Source organism: Dendropsophus ebraccatus, chromosome 10 (assembly GCF_027789765.1).
Source record: "Dendropsophus ebraccatus isolate aDenEbr1 chromosome 10, aDenEbr1.pat, whole genome shotgun sequence".
NCBI classification, from domain to species: Eukaryota; Metazoa; Chordata; class Amphibia; order Anura; family Hylidae; genus Dendropsophus; species Dendropsophus ebraccatus.
Genome location: NC_091463.1, coordinates 411,160 through 433,538, shown reverse-complemented (window position 1 = coordinate 433,538; position 22,379 = coordinate 411,160). Strand labels below are relative to the sequence as shown.

The 22,379-nt window shown below is 59.6% G+C and overlaps 1 protein-coding gene across 1 annotated transcript in view; it reads right to left on the bottom strand.

The window, feature by feature from the left end:
• DAB2IP (DAB2 interacting protein) overlaps positions 1-22,379 on the bottom strand; it is a 215,140-nt gene that overhangs the window by 27,150 nt on the left and 165,611 nt on the right. The window contains 1 exon segment of the mRNA XM_069986386.1: positions 5,536-6,415. Coding sequence (XP_069842487.1) covers positions 5,536-6,415 — 880 coding nt within the window.

Here is a 22,379-nt window from a genome sequence, read left to right as displayed (position 1 = left end):
CGCATAGTCTCCTGCTCCCTATCTGCCAGTCCGCATAGTCTCCTGCTCCCTATCTGCCAGTCCGCATAGTCTCCTGCTCCCTATCTGCCAGTCCGCATAGTCTCCTGCTCCCTCTGTGCCAGTCCGCATAGTCTCCTGCTCCCTATCTGCCAGTCCGCATAGTCTCCTGCTCCCTATCTGCCAGTCCGCATAGTCTCCTGCTCCCTCTGTGCCAGTCCGCATAGTCTCCTGCTCCCTCTGTGCCAGTCCGCATAGTCTCCTGCTCCCTCTGTGCCAGTCCGCATAGTCTCCTGCTCCCTATCTGCCAGTCTGCATAGTCTCCTGCTCCCTCTGTGCCAGTCCGCATAGTCTCCTGCTCCCTCTGTGCCAGTCCGCATAGTCTCCTGCTCCCTATCTGCCAGTCCACATAGTCTCCTGCTCCCTATCTGCCAGTCCGCATAGTCTCCTGCTCCCTATCTGCCAGTCCACATAGTCTCCTGCTCCCTATCTGCCAGTCCGCATAGGTCTCCTGCTCCCTATGCTGCCAGTCAGCATAGTCTCCTGCTCCCTATCTGCCAGTCCGCATAGTCTCCTGCTCCCTATCTGCCAGTCCGCATAGTCTCCTGCTCCCTATCTGCCAGTCCGCATAGTCTCCTGCTCCCTATCTGCCAGTCCGCATAGTCTCCTGCTCCCTATCTGCCAGTCCGCATAGTCTCCTGCTCCCTCTGTGCCAGTCCGCATAGTCTCCTGCTCCCTATCTGCCAGTCCGCATAGTCTCCTGCTCCCTATCTGCCAGTCCGCATAGTCTCCTGCTCCCTATCTGCCAGTCCGCATAGTCTCCTGCTCCCTCTGTGCCAGTCCGCATAGTCTCCTGCTCCCTATCTGCCAGTCCGCATAGTCTCCTGCTCCCTCTGTGCCAGTCCACATAGTCTCCTGCTCCCTATCTGCCAGTCCGCATAGTCTCCTGCTCCCTATCTGCCAGTCCGCATAGTCTCCTGCTCCCTATCTGCCAGTCCGCATAGTCTCCTGCTCCCTATCTGCCAGTCCGCATAGTCTCCCTGCTCCCTATCTGCCAGTCCGCATAGTCTCCTGCTCCCTATCTGCCAGTCCGCATAGTCTCCTGCTCCCTATCTGCCAGTCCGCATAGTCTCCTGCTCCCTATCTGCCAGTCCGCATAGTCTCCTGCTCCCTATCTGCCAGTCGCATAGTCTCCCTGGCTCCCATCTGCCAGGTCCGCAATAGTCTCCTGCTTCCTATCTGCCAGTCCGCATAGTCTCCTGCCCCTATCTGCTCAGTCCACATAGTCTCCTGCTTCCCTATCTGCCAGTCCGCATAGTCTCCTGCTCCCTATATGCCAGTCCGCATAGTCTTCCTGCTCCCTATCTTCCAGTTCCCGCATAGTCTCCTGCTCCCTCTGTGCCAGCTACCGCATAGTCTCCTGACTTCACCTATCTTCCATGTCTCAGCATAGTCTCCTGCCCTCCCTCTGTGCCAGTCCACATAGTCTCCTGCTCCCTATCTGCCAGTCCGCATAGTCTCCTGCTCCCTATCTGCCAGTCCACATAGTCTCCTGCTCCCTATCTGCCAGTCCGCATAGTCTCCTGCTCCCTATCTGACCAGTCCGCATAGTCTCCTGCTCCCTAGCTGCCAGTCCGCATAGTCTCCTGCTCCCTCTGTGCCAGTCCGCTATAGTCTCCTGCTCCCTATCTGCCAGTCCGCATAGTCTCCTGCTCCCTCGTGCCAGTCCAGCATAGTCTCCTGCTCCCTATCTGCCAGTCCGCATAGTCTCCTGCTCCCTATCTGCCAGTCCACATAGTCTCCTGCTCCCTATCTGCCAGTCCGCATAGTCTCCTGCTCCCTATCTGCCAGTCCGCATAGTCTCCTGCTCCCTATCTGCCAGTCCGCATAGTCTCCTGCTCCCTCTGTGCCAGTCCGCATAGTCTCCTGCTCCCTATCTGCCAGTCCGCATAGTCTCCTGCTCCCTCTGCTCTCCCCCTCTCTCTGACACACATTGTGTGTTTGCTGAATGCAGGCTGATGATGCAGACAGGGGGCAGGGCGTGATGTCATAGGAGGAGGGGCGCAATCCCCCACCCCCCTGTGTGATTCACCATCTCTGACCCACCCCCCCCCCCCCTTTAGTCTGGGCAGGCAAGGAGTGACAGAAGCAGCTACTGCAACTTTACTGACTGATATTAGGGCTGTGTTCACACGTTAGTTCTGCAGTTCTGCAATGAGAATCTGAGTGCATATACTGAGTGTTTGGCCCCCGTCCCCCCCCCCATATACTGAGTGTTTGCCCCCCCCCCATATACTGAGTGTTTGGCCCCCATCCCCCCCCATATACTGAGTGTTTGGCCCCCATCCCCCCCCATATACTGAGTGTTTGGCCCCCGTCCCCCCCCCCATATACTGAGTGTTTGGCCCCCGTCCCCCTCCATATATTGTGTTTGGCCCCGGCACCCCCATATACTGAGTGTTTGGCCCCCGTCCTCCCCCCATATACTGAGTGTTTGGCCCCCATCCCCCCCCATATACTGAGTGTTTGGCCCCCGTCCCCCCCCCATATACTGAGTGTTTGCCCCCCCCCATATACTGAGTGTTTGGCCCCCGTCCCCCTCCATATATTGTGTTTGGCCCCGGCACCCCCATATACTGAGTGTTTGGCCCCCGTCCCCCCCCCATATACTGAGTGTTTGGCCCCCGGCACCCCCATATACTGAGTGTTTGCCCCCCCCCATATACTGAGTGTTTGCCCCCCCACCCCCATATACTGAGTGTTTGGCCCCCATATACTGAGTTTGGCCCCCATCCCCCCCCATATACTGAGTGTTTGCCCCCCCCCATATACTGAGTGTTTGGCCCCCTGCACCCCCATATACTGAGTTTGGCCCCCATCCCCCCCCCATATACTGAGTGTTTGCCCCCCCCATATACTGAGTGTTTGGGCCCCCCCCATATACTGAGTGTTTGGCCTTCCCCCATATACTGAGTGTTTGCCCCCCCCCCCCATATACTGAGTGTTTGGCCCCCGGCACCCCCCATATACTGAGTGTTTGCCCCCCCCCCATATACTGAGTGTTTGCCCCCCCCCCCATATACTGAGTGTTTGCCCCCCCCCCCCCCATATACTGAGTGTTTGGCCCCCGGCACCCCCAAATATTGTGTTTGGCCCCCTTCCCCCCCCCATATACTGAGTGTTTGGCCCCCGTCCCCCCATATATTGTGTTTGCCCCCCCCCCATATACTGAGTGTTTGGGCCTCCCCCCCATATACTGAGTGTTTGGCCCCCGTCCCCCCCATATACTGAGTGTTTGGGCCCCCCCCCATATACTGAGTGTTTGGCCCCCGTCCCCCCCCCCATATACTGAGTGTTTGGCCCCCGTCCCCCCCCATATATTGTGTTTTGCCCCCCCCCCCCCATATACTGAGTGTTTGGCCCCCGTCCCCCCCATATATTGTGTTTGGCCCCCCCCATATACTGGGTGTTTGGCCCCCGTCCCCCCCATATATTGTGTTTGGCCCCCGGCACCCCCATATACTGAGTGTTTGCCCCCCCCCCATATACTGAGTGTTTGGCCCCCGTCTCCCCCATATACTGAGTGTTTGCCCCCCCCCAATATACTGAGTGTTTGGCCCCCGTCACCCCCATATATTGTGTTTGGCCCCCCCCATATACTGAGTGTTTGGCCCCCGTCACCCCCATATATTGTGTTTGGCCCCCCCCATATACTGAGTGTTTGCCCCCCCCCCCATATATTGTGTTTGGCCCCCCCCATATACTGAGTGTTTGGCCCCCGTCCCCCCCATATATTGTGTTTGCCCCCCCCCCATATACTGAGTGTTTGGCCCCCGTCACCCCCATATATTGTGTTTGGCCCCCCCCATATACTGAGTGTTTGGCCCCCGTCACCCCCATATATTGTGTTTGGCCCCCCCCATATACTGAGTGTTTGGCCCCCGTCACCCCCATATATTGTGTTTGGCCCCCCCCATATACTGAGTGTTTGCCCCCCCCCCCATATATTGTGTTTGGCCCCCCCATATACTGAGTGTTTGCCCCCCCCCCATATATTGTGTTTGGCCCCCCCCATATACTGAGTGTGTGGCCCCCCCCATATACTGAGTGTTTGGCCCCCGTCCCCCCATATATTGTGTTTGCCCCCCCCATATACTGAGTGTTTGGCCCCCGTCACCCCCATATATTGTGTTTGGCCCCCCCCCATATACTGAGTGTTTGGCCCCCGTCACCCCCATATATTGTGTTTGGCCCCCCCCATATACTGAGTGTTTGGCCCCCGTCCCCCCCCCATATACTGAGTGTTTGGCCCCCCCCATATACTGAGTGTTTGCCCCCCCCCCCAAATATTGTGTTTGGCCCCCCCCCCATATACTGAGTGTTTGGCCCCCGTCCCCCCATATACTGAGTGTTTGGCCCCCGTCCCCCCCCCATATACTGAGTGTTTGCCCCCCCCCCCATATACTGAGTGTTTGGCCCCTGTCCCCCCCATATACTGAGTGTTTGGCCCCCGTCCCCATATACTGAGTGTTTGGCCCCGTCCCCCCCCACATACTGAGTGTTTGGCCCGTCCCCCATATACTGAGTGTTTGGCCCCCGTCCCCCCCCCATATACTGAGTGTTTGGCCCCCGTCCCCCCATATATTGTGTTTGGCCCCCCCCCCCCCCCCCCCATATACTGAGTGTTTGGCCCCCGTACCCCCCATATACTGAGTGTTTGGCCCCCGTCCCCCCCATATACTGAGTGTTTGGCCCCCGTCCCCCCCATATACTGAGTGTTTGGCCCCCGTCCCCCCCCCATATACTGAGTGTTTGCCCCCCCCCCCCATATATTGTGTTTGGCCCCCCCCCCCCCCCCATATACTGAGTGTTTGGCCCCCGTCCCCCCCATATACTGAGTGTTTGGGCCCCCCCCCCATATACTGAGTGTTTGGCCCCCGTCCCCCCCATATACTGAGTGTTTGGCCCCCGTACCCCCCATATACTGAGTGTTTGGCCCCCGCCCCCCCCCCCATATACTGAGTGTTTGGCCCCCGTCCCCCCCATATACTGAGTGTTTGGCCCCCGTCCCCCCCCATATATTGTGTTTGGCCCCCGTCCCCCCCCCATATACTGAGTGTTTGGCCCCCCCATATACTGAGTGTTTGCCCCCCCCCCCAAATATTGTGTTTGGCCCCCCCCATATACTGAGTGTTTGGCCCCCGTCCCCCCCATATACTGAGTGTTTGGCCCCCGTCCCCCCCCATATACTGAGTGTTTGCCCCCTCCCCATATACTGAGTGTTTGGCCCCCGTCCCCCCCATATACTGAGTGTTTGGCCCCCGTCCCCATATACTGAGTGTTTGGCCCCCGTCCCCCCCCCACATACTGAGTGTTTGGCCCGTCCCCCATATACTGAGTGTTTGGCCCCCGTCCCCCCCCATATACTGAGTGTTTGGCCCCCGTCCCCCCCCCCCATATATTGTGTTTGGCCCCGACACCCCATAGCACAGGTTCCGCCCCCCTCGCTGACCCCAGGGGATAGTGTAGAGCTCCCACCTGTTTGTGTGCCGTCCGCTGCTTCATCTCGGGGCTGTCTCCCTTGGAGGAGGATGACTGCTGCCTCATGCGGGCCCCGCTGCCGGGCCAGTCTGGTGAGGAGGACATCATGCTGCCGCTGGATGGCCTGGGGTAGGGCGCTGTGTTGAGTAGTGTTGGTGGTGTCCGTCCCCTGCTCATTGGTGGTGGGGGAGGTGGAGGGGGTTGGTCTATTCTCCTCTGAGGGCCGGAGCTGTTCTGGCGCGGCATGGTGGGCTGAGCAGCCTTCTCGCTCAGGGACAGCTGCCTCCTGGACATATCCCCTGAGCGGCGGCTGAAGTCTTCGCTGTTGCCCATGTTCATAAAGCCGTGTTTGGTGGCGGCCAAGTCCTCGCTGTTACTGTGTGAGCTGAGTGAGCTGTGACATTCGGACCCAGAGTCTCCCAACCCCCGTGGTGACACCGGCAAACCTGCTGCCATCTGGTAGACTGGGTTCTGGAAGGATAAAGGGGCCAGAAGCTGCGGTCTCCCCAAGGTGGCATCTGCATTCGGGGTGGTTGGCGTCTGGCCTGGCCTCCGTGCCGTGGTCATAGTCATTAGATTACCCTGCGGAGTTCGTGCCGTCCAGATGGCCTGGAGCTGAGTGAAGGAGGTCTGGCTGTCATTGATGGAGTCGGCCGGGGGGGTGGTGGTGGGGGGGCCAATGTCCAGGACCCGGTTGTCCTGCAGGTCCACCATTGACAAGCTCTTGCTGCCATTACTTATCTGTACATCCGGCTCGTTGGCCTCGGAGTAACTGGAGCTTCGTGCCGGCGATGGCTGAACCCCGGCAGACCTTGTGACAAAAAATAAGTCCTTGTTTTCAGGGGTCGGAGATGGTAACCGGGTGAAATCTATCAGACTAGATAAACAGAGGGAGACCAGCTGTCAATGGCGGCCGGCAGTCATCACATCCCACATAATCCCAGGGGGGGGGGATGAACCATCACACTGGATGATGGGAATCTGCCCCATCACACATAATCCCAGGGGGGGGGACCAACCATTGCACTGGATGATGGGAATCTGCCCCGTCACACATAATCCCAGGGGGGGGATCAACCATCGCACTGGATGATGGGAATCTGCCCCATCACACATAATCCCAGAGGGGGGGACCAACCATCGCACTGGATGATGGGAATCTGCCCCATCACACATAATCCCAGAGGGGGGGACCAACCATCGCACTGGATGATGGGAATCTGCCCCATCACACATAATCCCAGAGGGGGGGACCAACCATCGCACTAGATGATGGGAATCTGCCCCGTCACACATAATCCCAGGGGGGGGATCAACCATCGCACTGGATGATGGGAATCTGCCCCATCACACATAATCCCAGAGGGGGGGACCAACCATCGCACTGGATGATGGGAATCTGCCCCGTCACACATAATCCCAGGGGGGGGGATCAACCATCGCACTGGATGATGGGAATCTGCCCCATCACACATAATCCCAGAGGGGGGGACCAACCATCGCACTGGATGATGGGAATCTGCCCCATCACACATAATCCCAGAGGGGGGGACCAACCATCGCACTGGATGATGAGAATCTGCCCCATCACACATAATCCCAGGGGGGTTAGACCAACCATTGCACTGGATGATGAGAATCTGCCCCATCACACATAATCCCAGGGGGGGGGGGCAACCATTGCACTAGATGATGGGAATCTGCCCCATCACACATAATCCCAGGGGGGGGGGCAACCATCGCACTGGATGATGGGAATCTGCCCCATCACACATAATCCCAGGGGGGGGGGGGATCAACCATTGCACTGGATGATGGGAATCTGCCCCATCACACATAATCCCAGGGGGGGGGGAATGAACCATCACACTGGATGATGAGAATCTGCCCCATCACACATAATCCCAGGGGGGGGATCAACCATCGCACTGGATGATGGGAATCTGCCCCATCACACATAATCCCAGAGGGGGGACCAACCATCGCACTGGATGATGGGAATCTGCCCCATCACACATAATCCCAGGGGGGGGGGCAACCATCGCACTGGATGATGGGAATCTGCCCCATCACACATAATCCCAGGGGGGGGATCAACCATCGCACTGGATGATGGGAATCTGCCCATCACACATAATCCCAGGGGGGGGGGGCAAACATCGCACTGGATGATGGGAATCTGCCCCATCACACATAATCCCAGGGGGGGGGGGCAACCATCGCACTGGATGATAGGAATCTGCCCCATCACACATAATCCCAGGGGGGGGGAATGAACCATCACACTGGATGATGAGAATCTGCCCCATCACACATAATCCCAGGGGGGGGGATCAACCATTGCACTGGATGATGAGAATCTGCCCCATCACACATAATCCCAGGGGGGGGGATCAACCATTGCACTGGATGATGGGAATCTGCCCCATCACACATAATCCCAGGGGGGGTTGGACCAACCATCGCACTGGATGATGGGAATCTGCCCCATCACACATAATCCTAGGGGAGGGACCAACCATCGCACTGGATGATGGGAATCTGCCCCATCACACATAATCCCAGGGGGGTTGGACCAACCATTGCACTGGATGATGGGAATCTGCCCCATCACACATAATCCCAGGGGGGGGACCAACCATCGCACTGGATGATGGGAATCTGCCCCATCACACATAATCCCAGTGGGGGGGGATGAACCATCACACTGGAAGATGAGAATCTGCCCCATCACACATAATCCCAGGGGGGGGGGATGAACCGTCGCACTGGATGATGGGAATCTGCCCCGTCACACATAATCCTAGGGGGGGGGACCAACCATTGCACTGGATGATGGGAATCTGCCCCATCACACATAATCCCAGGGGGGGGGGGATGAACCGTCGCACTGGATGATGGGAATCTGCCCCGTCACACATAATCTTAGGGGGGGGACCAACCATTGCACTGAATGATGGGAATCTGCCCCATCACACATAATCCTAGGGGGAGGGACCAACTATCTCACTGGATGATGAGAATCTGCCCCATCACACATAATCCCAGGGGGGGGACCAACCACCGCACTGGATGATGGGAATCTGCCCCATCACACATAATCCCGGGGGGGGGGGGGGGACCAACCATCGCACTGGATGATGGGAATCTGCCCCATCACACATAATCCCAGGGGGGGGGACCAACCATCGCACTGGATGATGGGAATCTGCCCCATCACACATAATCCCAGTGGGGGGGGATGAACCATTACACTGGAAGATGAGAATCTGCCCCATCACACATAATCCCAGGGGGGGGGGGATGAACCGTCGCACTGGATGATGGGAATCTGCCCCGTCACACATAATCTTAGGGGGGGGACCAACCATTGCACTGAATGATGGGAATCTGCCCCATCACACATAATCCTAGGGGGAGGGACCAACTATCTCACTGGATGATGAGAATCTGCCCCATCACACATAATCCCAGGGGGGGGACCAACCATCGCACTGGATGATGGGAATCTGCCCCATCACACATAATCCCGGGGGGGGGGGGGGGGGGGGGGGGGATGAACCGTCGCACTGGATGATGGGAATCTGCCCCGTCACACATAATCCTAGGGGGGGGACCAACCATTGCACTGGATGATGGGAATCTGCCCCATCACACATAATCCCAGGGGGGGGGGGGATGAACCATTACACTGGATGATGGGAATCTGCCCCGTCACACATAATCTTAGGGGGGGGACCAACCATTGCACTGAATGATGGGAATCTGCCCCATCACACATAATCCTAGGGGGAGGGACCAACTATCTCACTGGATGATGACAATCTGCCCCATCACACATAATCCCAGGGGGGGGACCAACCATCGCACTGGATGATGGGAATCTGCCCCATCACACATAATCCCGGGGGGGGGGGGGGGGACCAACCATCGCACTGGATGATGGGAATCTGCCCCATCACACATAATCCCGGGGGGGGGGGGGGGGGGGGGGGGGGACCAACCATCGCACTGGATGATGGGAATCTGCCCCATCACACATAATCCCAGGGGGGGGGGATGAACCATCGCACTGGATGATGGGAATCTGCCCCATCACACATAATCCCAGGGGGGGATGAACCATCGCACTGGATGATGGGAATCTGCCCCATCACACATAATCCCAAGGGGGTTGGACCAACCATCGCACTGGATGATGGGAATCTGCCCCGTCACACATAATCCCGGGGGGGGGGGGAATAAACCATCGCACTGGATGATGAGAATCTGCCCCATCACACATAATCCCAGGGGGGGATGAACCGTCGCACTGGATGATGGGAATCTGCCCTATCACATCCCTGAGCTCCCCAGCCTCACCGCACCTAGACAGTATGGAGCCCGAGGCTGCACTACTGTGACCCGTTCTCTCTTCCTCCTCCGCCACCATCACCCGCCGCGCACACACAGCTGACACTACAGGGGAGGGGAGGCTGATGGAGGGAGGGAGGGGAGACTGATGGAGGGCGGGGAGGCTGATGGAGGGAGGGGAGGCTGATGGAGGGCGGGAGGCTGATGGAGGGCGGGGCGGCTGATGGAGGGAGGGGAGGCTGATGGAGGGCGGGGAGGCTGATGGAGGGAGGGGAGGCTGATGGAGGGCGGGGAGGCTGATGTAGGGAGGGAAGGCTGATGGAGGGCGGGGAGGCTGATGGAGGGCGGGAGGCTGATGGAGGGAGGGGAGGCTGATGGAGGGCGGGGAGGCTGATGGAGGGAGGAGAGGCTGATGGAGGGCGGGGAGGCTGATGGAGGGAGGGGAGGCTGATGGAGCGAGGGGAGGCTGATGTAGGGAGGGGAGGCTGATGGAGGGAGGGGAGGCTGATGGAGAGCGGGGAGGCTGATGGAGGGAGGGGAGGCTGATGGAGGGAGGGGAGGCTGATGGAGAGCGGGGAGGCTGATGGAGGGAGGGGAGGCTGATGGAGGGCGGGGAGGCTGATGGAGGGAGGGGAGGCTAATGGAGGGAGGAGAGGCTGATGGAGGGCGGGGAGGCTGATGGAGGGCGGGGAGGCTGATGTAGGGAGGGGAGGCTGATGGAGGGAGGGGAGGCTGATGGAGAGCGGGGAGGCTGATGGAGGGAGGAAAGGCTGATGGAGGGCGGGGAGGCTGATGGAGGGAGGGGAGGCTGATGGAGGGAGGAGAGGCTGATGGAGGGAGGGGAGGCTGATGGAGGGCGGGGCGGCTGATGGAGGGAGGGGAGGCTGATGGAGGGCGGGGAGGCTGATGGAGGGAGGGGAGGCTGATGGAGGGCGGGGAGGCTGATGTAGGGAGGGAAGGCTGATGGAGGGCGGGGAGACTGATGGAGGGCGGGGAGGCTGATGGAGGGAGGGGAGGCTGATGGAGGGAGGGGAGGCTGATGGAGGGAGGGGAGGCTGATGGAGGGAGGGGAGGCTGATGGAGAGCGGGGAGGCTGATGGAGGGAGGGGAGGCTGATGGAGAGCGGGGAGGCTGATGGAGGGAGGGGAGGCTGATGGAGAGCGGGGAGGCTGATAGAGGGCGGGAGGCTGATGGAGGGCAGGGAGGCTGATGGAGGGAGAGGAGGCTGATGGAGGGCGGGGAGGCTGATGGAGGGAGGGGAGGCTGATGTAGGGAGGGGAGGCTGATGTAGGGAGGGGAGGCTGATGGAGGGCGGGGAGGCTGATGGAGGGCGGGGAGGCTGATGGAGGGCGGGGAGGCTGATGGAGGGAGGGGCGGCTGATGGAGGGCGGGAGGCTGATGGAGGGCAGGGAGGCTGATGGAGGGAGGGGAGGCTGATGAAGGGCGGGGAGGCTGATGGAGGGCGGGGAGGCTGATGGAGGGCGGGAGGCTGATGGAGGGCAGGGAGGCTGATGGAGGGAGGGGAGGCTGATGAAGGGCGGGGAGGCTGATGGAGGGAGGGGAGGCTGATGGAGGGAGGGGAGGCTGATGGAGAGCGGGGAGGCTGATGGAGGGCGGGGAGGCTGATGGAGGGCGGGGAGGCTGATGGAGGGAGGGGAGGCTGATGGAGGGCGGGGAGACTGATGGAGGGCGGGGAGGCTGATGGAGGGCGGGGAGGCTGATGGAGGGCGGGGAGGCTGATGGAGGGAGGGGAGGCTGATGAAGGGAGGGGAGGCTGATGGAGATCGGGGAGGCTGATGGAGGGCGGGGCGGCTGATGGAGGGCGGGAAGGGTGATGAAGGGCGGGGAGGCTGATGGAGGGAGGGGCGGCTGATGGAGGGCGGGGAGGCTGATGGAGGGCGGGGAGGCTGATGGAGGGAGGGGCGGCTGATGGAGGGAGGGGAGGCTGATGGAGGGCGGGGAGGCTGATGGAGGGCGGGGAGGCTGATGGAGGGCAGGGAGGCTGATGGAGGGTGGGGAGGCTGATGGAGGGAGGGGAGGCTGATGGAGGGAGGGGAGGCTGATGGAGGGCGGGAGGCTGATGGAGGGAGGGGCGGCTGATGGAGGGAGGGGAGGCTGATGGAGGGAGGGGAGGCTGATGGAGGGCGGGGAGGCTGATGGAGGGAGGGGAGGCTGATGGAGGGAGGGGAGGCTGATGGAGGGCGGGAGGCTGATGGAGGGAGGGGAGGCTGATGGAGGGAGGGGAGGCTGATGGAGGGCGGGGAGGCTGATGGAGGGCGGGGAGGGTGATGGAGGGCGGGGAGGCTGATGGAGGGAGGGGAGGCTGATGGAGGGAGATGAGGGGCGGCTAATGGAGGGCGGGGAGGCTGATGGAGGGCGGGGAGGCTGATGGAGGGAGGGGAGGCTGATGGAGGGCGGGGAGGCTGATGTAGGGAGGGGAGGCTGATAGAGGGCGGGGAGGCTGATGGAGGGAGGGGAGGCTGATGGAGGGCGGGGAGACTGATGGAGGGAGGGGAGGCTGATGGAGAGCGGGGAGGCTGATGGAGGGCGGGGAGACTGATGGAGGGAGGGGAGGCTGATGGAGGGAGATGAGGGGCGGCTGATGGAGGGCGGGGAGGCTGATGGAGGGAGGGAGGCTGATGGAGGGAGGGGAGGCTGATGGAGGGAGGGGAGGCTGATGGAGGGCGGGGAGGCTGATGGAGGGAGGGGAGGCTGATGGAGGGCGGGAGGCTGATGGAGGGCAGGGAGGCTGATGGAGGGAGGGGAGGCTGATGGAGGGAGGGGAGGCTGATGGAGGGAGGGAGGCTGATGGAGGGAGGGGAGGCTGATGGAGGGAGGGGAGGCTGATGGAGGGAGGGGAGGCTGATGGAGGGCAGGGAGACTGATGGAGGGAGGGGAGGCTGATGGAGGGAGGGGAGGCTGATGGAGGGCGGGGACGCTGATGGAGGGCGGGGAGGCTGATGGAGGGAGGGGAGGCTGATAGAGGGCGAGGAGGCTGATGGAGGGAGGGGAGGCTGATGGAGGGCGGGGAGACTGATGGAGGGAGGGGAGGCTGATGGAGGGAGATGAGGGGCGGCTGATGGAGGGCGGGGAGGCTGATGGAGGGAGGGGAGACTGATGGAGGGAGAGGAGGCTGATGGAGGGAGGGGAGGCTGATGGAGGGCGGGGAGGCTGATGGAGAGCGGGGAGGCTGATGGAGGGCGGGAGGCTGATGGAGGGAGGGGAGGCTGATGGAGGGAGGGGAGGCTGATGGAGGGCGGGGAGGCTGATGGAGGGCGGGGAGACTGATGGAGGGAGAGGAGGCTGATGGAGGGAGGGAGGCTGATGGAGGGAGGGGAGGCTGATGGAGGGCGGGGAGGCTGATGGAGAGCGGGGAGGCTGATGGAGGGCGGGGAGGCTGATGGAGGGAGGGGAGGCTGATGGAGGGAGGGGAGGCTGATGGAGAGCGGGGAGGCTGATGGAGAGCGGGGAGGCTGATGGAGGGCGGGGAGGCTGATGGAGAGCGGGGAGGCTGATGGAGGGAGGGGAGGCTGATGGAGGGCAGGGAGGCTGATGGAGGGAGGGGAGGCTGATGGAGGGAGGGGAGGCTGATGGAGGGCAGGGAGGCTGATGGAGGGAGGGGAGGCTGATGGAGGGCGGGAGGCTGATGGAGGGCGGGGAGGCTGATGGAGGGAGGGGAGGCTGATGGAGGGCGGGAGGCTGATGGAGGGAGGCTGATGGAGGGCAGGGAGGCTGATGGAGGGAGGGGAGGCTGATGGAGGGAGGGGAGGCTGATGGAGGGCGGGACGCTGATGGAGGGAGGGGAGGCTGATGGAGGGAGGGAGGCTGATGGAGGGAGGAGAGGCTGATGGAGGGCAGGGAGGCTGATGGAGGGAGGGGAGGCTGATGGAGGGAGGGGAGGCTGATGGAGGGAGGGGAGGCTGATGGAGGGCGGGGAGGCTGATGGAGGGCGGGGAGGCTGATGGAGGGAGGGGAGGCTGATGGAGGGCGGGAGGCTGATGGAGGGAGGGGAGGCTGATGGAGGGAGGGGAGGCTGATGGAGGGAGGGGAGGCTGATGGAGGGAGGGAGGCTGATGGAGGGAGGGGAGGCTGATGGAGGGAGGGGAGGCTGATGGAGGGAGGGAGGCTGATGGAGGGAGGGGAGGCTGATGGAGGGAGGGGAGGCTGATGGAGGGAGGGGAGAATCCTGCCCACCGGCTGCTCACACAAATAACACCCATTAGGTTTTCAACCTACTTCTTCTATGTGAGAACTGTAGATCATAAAGCCTGTGGGTCCTCCCCCCCCTCCATCTCGTCTGCCTCCCCCCCTCCATCTCGTCTGCCTCCCTCCCTCTATCTCGTCTGCCTCCCCCCCCTCCATCTCGTCTGCCTCCCCCCCCCCATCTCGTCTGCCTCCCCCCCCTCCATCTCGTCTGCCTCCCCCTCCATCCATCTCGTCTGCCTCCCCCTCCATCCATCTCGTCTGCCTCCCCCTCCCTCGTCTGCCTCCCCCCCCTCCATCTCGTCTGCCTCCCCCCCCCATCTTGTCTGCCTCCCCCTCCCTCTATCTCGTCTGCCTCCCCCCCCTCCATCTCGTCTGCCTCCCCCTCCATCCATCTCGTCTGCCTCCCCCCCCATCCATCTCGTCTGCCTCCCCCTCCATCCATCTCGTCTGCCTCCCCCTCCCTCTATCTCGTCTGCCTCCCCCCCCATCTTGTCTGCCTCCCCCTCCCTCTATCTCGTCTGCCTCCCCCTCCATCTCGTCTGCCTCCCCCCCATCTCGTCTGCCTCCCTCCCTCTATCTCGTCTGCCTCCCCCCCATCTCGTCTGCCTCCCCCCCTCCATCTCGTCTGCCTCCCCCCCATCCATCTCGTCTGCCTCCCCCCCTCCATCTCGTCTGCCTCCCCCCTCCATCTCGTCTGCCTCCCCCTCCCTCTATCTCGTCTGCCTTCCCCCCCATCTCGTCTGCCTCCCTCCCTCTATCTCGTCTGCCTCCCCCCCATCTCGTCTGCCTCCCCCCTCCATCTCGTCTGCCTCCCCCCCTCCATCTCGTCTGCCTCCCTCCCTCCATCTCGTCTGCCTCCGTCCCTCCATCTCGTCTGCCTCCCCCCCATCTCGTCTGCCTCCCCCCTCCATCTCGTCTGCCTCCGTCCCTCTATCTCGTCTGCCTCCCCCTCCCTCTATCTCATCTGCCTCCCCCCCCATCTCGTCTGCCTCCCCCTCCCTCTATCTCGTCTGCCTCCCCCCCATCTCGTCTGCCTCCCCTCCCTCTATCTCGTCTGCCTCCCCTCCCTCCATCTCGTCTGCCTCCCCCCCCTCCATCTCGTCTGCCTCCCTCCCTCCATCTCGTCTGCCTCCCCCCCCCTCCATCTCGTCTGCCTCCCCCCCCTCCATCTCGTCTGCCTCCCCCCCTCCATCTCGTCTGCCTCCCCCCCTCCATCTCGTCTGCCTCCCCCCCCTCCATCTCGTCTGCCTCCCTCCCTCTATCTCGTCTGCCTCCCCCTATCTCGTCTGCCTCCCCCCCTCCATCTCGTCTGCCTCCCTCCCTCCATCTCGTCTGCCTCCCCCCCTCCATCTCGTCTGCCTCCCCCCCTCCATCTCGTCTGCCTCCTTCCCCCCATCTCGTCTGCCTCCCCCCCCATCTCGTCTGCCTCCCTCCCTCTATCTAGTCTGTCTCCCCCCCCATCTCGTCTGCCTCCCCCCCCTCCATCTCGTCTGCCTCCTTCCCCCATCTCGTCTGCCTCCCCCCCCTCCATCTCGTCTGCCTCCCCCTCCCTCTATCTCGTCTGCCTCCCCCTCCATCCATCTCGTCTGCCTCCCCCCCCTCCATCTCGTCTGCCTCCCCCCCCATCTCGTCTGCCTCCCCCCCTCCATTTCGTCTGCCTCCCCCCCCTCCATCTCGTCTGCCTCCCCCCCATCTCGCCTGCCTCCCCCCCCTCCATCTCGTCTGCCTTCCTCCCTCTATCTCGTCTGCCTCCCCCCCCCCATCTCGTCTGCCTCCCCCCCTCCATCTCGTCTGCTTCCCCCCCCTCCCTCTATCTCGTCTGCCTCCCCCTCCCCTTTATCTCGTCTGCCTCCCCCCCCTCCATCTCGTCTGCCTTCCTCCCTCTATCTCGTCTGCCTCCCCCCCCATCTCGTCTGCCTCCCCCCTCCATCTCGTCTGCCTTCCCCCCCATCTCGTCTGCCTCCCCCCCTCCATCTCGTCTGCCTCCCCCCCCTCCATCTCATCTGCCTCCCCCTCCCTCTATCTCGTCTGCCTCCCCCCCCCCATCTCGTCTGCCCCCCCCCCCCCATCTCGTCTGCCTCCCCCCCATCTCGGCTGCCTCCCCCCCCTCCATCTCGTCTGCCTCCCCCCCTCCATCTCGTCTGCCTCCCCCTCCCTCTATCTCGTCTGCCTCCCCCCCATCTCGTCTGCCTCCCCCCCCACCATCTCCTCTGCCTCCCCCCCCATCTCGTCTGCCTCCCCCTCCCTCTATCTCGTCTGCCTCCCCCCCATCTCGTCTGCCTCCCTCTATCTCGTCTGCCTCCCCCCATCTCGTCTGCCTCCCCCCCCTCCATCTCGTCTGCCTCCCCCCCCATCTCGTCTGCCTCCCCCCCCATCATCTCGTCTGCCTCCGTCCCTCTATCTCGTCTGCCTCCCCCCCATCTCGTCTGCCTCCCCCTCCCTCTATCTCGTCTGCCTCCCCCCCATCTCGTCTGCCTCCCCCCCCTCCATCTCGTCTGCCTCCCTCCCTCCATCTCGTCTGCCTCCCCCCCCTCCATCTCGTCTGCCTCCCCCCCTCCATCTCGTCTGCCTCCCCCCCCTCCATCTCGTCTGCCTCCCCCCCCTCCATCTCGTCTGCCTCCCCCCCCTCCATCTCGTCTGCCTCCCCCCCTCCATCTCGTCTGCCTCCCCCCCCTCCATCTCGTCTGCCTCCCTCCCTCCATCTCGTCTGCCTCCCCCCCTTCCATCTCGTCTGCCTCCCCCCCCTCCATCTCGTCTGCCTCCCCCCCTTCCATCTCGTCTGCCTCCCCCCCTCTATCTCGTCTGCCTCCCCCCCCATCTCGTCTGCCTCCCCCCCTCCATCTCGTCTGCCTCCCCCCCCCCCTTCCATCTCGTCTGCCTCCCCCCCCTCCATCTCGTCTGCCTCCCCCTCCATCCATCTCGTCTGCCTCCCCCCCCTCCATCTCGTCTGCCTCCCCCCCATCTCGTCTGCCTCCCCCCCATCATCTCGTCTGCCTCCGTCCCTCTATCTCGTCTGCCTCCCCCCATCTCGTCTGCCTCCCCCTCCCTCTATCTCGTCTGCCTCCCCCCCATCTCGTCTGCCTCCCCTCCCTCCATCTCGTCTGCCTCCCTCCCTCCATCTCGTCTGCCTCCCCCCCTCCATCTCGTCTGCCTCCCTCCCTCCATCTCGTCTGCCTCCCCCCCCTCCATCTCGTCTGCCTCCCCCCCTCCATCTCGTCTGCCTCCCCCCCTCCATCTCGTCTGCCTCCCCCCCCTCCATCTCGTCTGCCTCCCCCCCCCTCCATCTCGTCTGCCTCCCCCCCTCCATCTCGTCTGCCTCCCCCCCTCCATCTCGTCTGCCTCCCTCCCTCCATCTCGTCTGCCTCCCCCCCTTCCATCTCGTCTGCCTCCCCCCCCTCCATCTCGTCTGCCTCCCCCCCTTCCATCTCGTCTGCCTCCCCTCCCTCTATCTCGTCTGCCTCCCCCCCCATCTCGTCTGCCTCCCCCCCTCCATCTCGTCTGCCTCCCCCCCCCCCTTCCATCTCGTCTGCCTCCCCCCCCCTCCATCTCGTCTGCCTCCCCCTCCATCCATCTCGTCTGCCTCCCCCCCCTCCATCTCGTCTGCCTCCCCCTCCCTCCATCTCGTCTGCCTCCCCCCCTCCATCTCGTCTGCCTCCCCCCCCATCTCGTCTGCCTCCCCCCCCTCCATCTCGTCTGCCTCCCTCCCTCCATCTCGTCTGCCTCCCCCCCCATCTCGTCTGCCTCCCCCCCCTCCATCTCGTCTGCCTCCCCCTCCATCCATCTCGTCTGCCTCCCCCCCCTCCATCTCGTCTGCCTCCCCTCCCTCCATCTCGTCTGCCTCCCCCCCTCCATCTCGTCTGCCTCCCCCCCATCTCGTCTGCCTCCCCCCCCCTCCATCTCGTCTGCCTCCCTCCCTCCATCTCGTCTGCCTCCCACCCCATGTCGTCTGCCTCCCTCCCTCTATCTCGTCTGCCTCCCCCCCCATCTCGTCTGCCTCCCCCCCCCATCTCGTCTGCCTCCCCCCCTCCATCTCATCTGCCTCCCTCCCTCTATCTCGTCTGCCTCCCCCCCATCTCGTCTGCCTCCCCCCCCATCTCGTCTGCCTCCCTCCCTCTATCTCGTCTGCCTCCCCCCCCATCTCGTCTGCCTCCCCCCCCTCCATCTCGTCTGCCTCCCCCCCCTCCATCTCGTCTGCCTCCCCCCCCTCCATCTCGTCTGCCTTCCCCCCTCCATCTCGTCTGCCTCCCCCTCCCTCGTCTGCCTCCCCCCTCCATCTCGTCTGCCTCCCCCCCCATCTTGTCTGCCTCCCCCTCCCTCTATCTCGTCTGCCTCCCCCCCCCTCCATCTCGTCTGCCTTCCCCCCTCCATCTCGTCTGCCTCCCCCTCCCTCGTCTGCCTCCCCCCTCCATCTCGTCTGCCTCCCCCCCCCATCTTGTCTGCCTCCCCTTCCCCCCATCTCGTCTGCCTCCCCCCTCCATCTCGTCTGCCTCCCCCCCTCCATCTCGTCTGCCTTCCCCCCATCTCGTCTGCCTCCCCCCCCTCCATCTCGTCTGCCTCCCCCCCCCTCCATCTCGTCTGCCTCCCCCCCTCCATCTCGTCTGCCTCCCCCCCCCATCTCGTCTGCCTCCCCCCCCCCATCTCGTCTGCCTCCCCCCCCCCATCTCGTCTGCCTCCCCCCCCTCCATCTCGTCTGCCTCCCCCCCCCATCTCGTCTGCCTCCCCCCCCATCTCGTTTGCCTCCCCCCTCCCTCTATCTCGTCTGCCCGATAACATTCTGTTTCCATCATGTCCTCCCTTTCCCTTCTTCCTCCTGTAACATATATAAAGGTTTCCATCATGTCCCCCCTTTCCCTTCTTCCTCCTGTAACATATATAAAGGTTTCCATCATGTCCTCCCTTTCCCTTCTTCCTCCTGTAACATATATAAAGGTTTCCATCATGTCCTCCTTTCCCTTCTTCCTCCTGTAACATATATAAAGGTTTCCATCATGTCCCTCCTTTCCCTTCTTCCTCCTGTAACATATATAAAGGTTTCCATCATGTCCTCCCTTTCCCTTCTTCCTCCTGTAACATATATAAAGGTTTCCATCATGTCCCCCTTTCCCTTCTTCCCCCTGTAACATATATAAAGGTTTCCATCATGTCCTTCCTTTCCCTTCTTCCTCCTGTAACATATATAAAGGTTTCCATCATGTCCTCCCTTTCCCTTCTTCCTCCTGTAACATATATAAAGGTTTCCATCATGTCCTCCTTTCCCTTCTTCTTCCTGTAACATATATAAAGGTTTCCATCATGTCCTCCCTTTCCCTTCTTCCTCCTGTAACATATATAAAGGTTTCCATCATGTCCTCCCTTTCCCTTCTTCCTCCTGTAACATATATAAAGGTTTCCATCATGTCCTCCTTTCCCTTCTTCCTCCTGTAACATATATAAAGGTTTTCATCATGTCCCCACTTTCCCTTCTTCCTCCTGTAACATATATAAAGGTTTCCATCATGTCCTCCCTTTCCCTTCTTCCTCCTGTAACATATATAAAGGTTTCCATGATGTCCCCCTTTCCCTTCTTCCTCCTGTAACATATATAAAGGTTTCCATCATGTCCTCCCTTTCCCTTCTTCCTCCTGTAACATATATAAAGGTTTCCATCATGTCCTCCCTTTCCCTTCTTCCCTCCTGTAACATATATAAAGGTTTCCATCATGTCCTCCTTTTCCCTTCTTCTTCCTGTAACATATATAAAGGTTTCCATCATGTCCTCCCTTTCCCTTCTTCCTCCTGTAACATATATAAAGGTTTCCATCATGTCCTCCCTCCTTTCCCTTCTTCCCTCCTGTAACATATATAAAGGTTTCCATCATGTCCTCCTTTCCCTTCTTCCTCCTGTAACATATATAAAGGTTTCCATCATGTCCCTCCTTTTCCCTTCTTCTTCCTGTAACATATATAAAGGTTTCCATCATGTCCTCCTTTTCCCTTCTTCCTCCTGTAACATATATAAAGGTTTCCATCATGTCCTCCCTTTCCCTTCTTCCTCCTGTAACATATATAAAGGTTTCCATCATGTCTCCCCTTTCCCTTCTTCCTCCTGTAACATATATAAAGGTTTCCATCATGTCCTCCCTTTCCCTTCTTCCCCCTCCTGTAACATATATAAAGGTTTCCATCATGTCCTCCCTTTCCCTTCTTCCCCCTCCTGTAACATATATAAAGGTTTCCATCATGTCCCCCTTTCCCTTCTTCCCCCTGTAACATATATAAAGGTTTCCATCATGTCCTCCCTTTCCCTTCTTCCCCCTCCTGTAACATATATAAAGGTTTCCATCATGTCCTCCCTTTCCCTTCTTCCCCCTCCTGTAACATATATAAAGGTTTCCATCATGTCCCCCTTTCCCTTCTTCCCCCTGTAACATATATAAAGGTTTCCATCATGTCCCTCCTTTCCCTTCTTCCTCCTGTAACATATATAAAGGTTTCCATCATGTCCCCTTTCCCTTCTTCCTCCTGTAACATATATAAAGGTTTCCATCATGTCCCCCTTTCCCTTCTTCCTCCTGTAACATATATAAAGGTTTCCATCATGTCCCCCTTTCCCTTCTTCCCCCTGTAACATATATAAAGGTTCCCATCATGTCCCTCCTTTCCCTTCTTCCTCCTGTAACATATATAAAGGTTTCCATCATGTCCTCCCTTTCCCTTCTTCCTCCTGTAACATATATAAAGGTTTCCATCATGTCCTCCCTTTCCCTTCTTCCCCCTGTAACATATATAAAGGTTTCCACCATGTCCTCCCTTTTCCCTTCTTCCTCCTGTAAGATATATAAAGGTTTCCATCATGTCCTCCCTTTCCCTTCTTCCCCCTGTAACATATATAAAGGTTTCCATCATGTCCTCCCTTTCCCTTCTTCCTCCTGTAACGTATATAAAGGTTTCCATCTATCCTCCCTTTCCCTTCTTCCCCCTGTAACATATATAAAGGTTCCCATCATGTCCCTCCTTTCCCTTCTTCCTCCTGTAACATATATAAAGGTTTCCATCATGTCCCCCCTTTCCCTTCTTCCCTCCTGTAACATATATAAAGGTTTCCATCATGTCCTCCCTTTCCCTTCTTCCCCCTGTAACATATATAAAGGTTTCCATCATCTCCTCCCTTTCCCTTCTTCCTCCTGTAACATATATAAAGATTTCCATCATGTCCCCCCTTTCCCTTCTTCCTCCTGTAACATATATAAAGGTTCCCATCATGTCCTCCTTTCCCTTCTTCCTCCTGTAACATATATAAAGGTTTCCATCATGTCCCCACTTTCCCTTCTTCCTCCTGTAACATATATAAAGGTTTCTATCATGTCCTCCTTTCCCTTCTTCCTCCTGTAACATATATAAAGGTTTCCATCATGTCCCTCCTTTCCCTTCTTCCTCCTGTAACATATATAAAGGTTTCCATCATGTCCCTCCTTTCCCTTCTTCCTCCTGTAACATATATAAAGGTTTCCATCATGTCCTCCCTTTTCCTTCTTCCTCCTGTAACATATATAAAGGTTTCCATCATGTCCTCCCTTTCCCTTCTTCCTCCTGTAACATATATAAAGGTTTCCATCATGTACTCCCTTTCCCTTCTTCCTCCTGTAACATATATAAAGGTTTCCATTATGTCCTCCCTTTCCCTTCTTCCTCCTGTAACATATATGAAGGTTTCCATCATGTCCCCCCTTTCCCTTCTTCCTCCTGTAACATATATAAAGGTTTCCATCATGTCCTCCCTTTCCCTTCTTCCCTCCTGTAACATATATAAAGGTTTCCATCATGTCCTCCCTTTCCCTTCTTCCCCCTGTAACATATATAAAGGTTTCCATCATGTCCTCCTTTCCCTTCTTCCTCCTGTAACATATATAAAGGTTTCCATCATGTCCTCCCTTTCCCTTCTTCCTCCTGTAACATATATAAAGGTTTCCATCATGTCCTCCCTTTCCCTTCTTCCTCCTGTAACATATATAAGTGTTTCCATCATGTCCTCCCTTTCCCTTCTTCCTCCTGTAACATATATAAAGGTTTCCATCATGTCCCTCCTTTCCCTTCTTCCTCCTGTAACATATATAAAGGTTTCCATCATGTCCTCCTTTCCCTTCTTCCTCCTGTAACATATATAAAGGTTTCCATCATGTCCTCCTTTCTCTTCTTCCTCCTGTAATGTAACATATATAAAGGTTTCCATCATGTCCTCCCTTTCCCTTCTTCCTCCTGTAATGTAACATATATAAAGGTTTCCATCATGTCCCCCTTTCCCT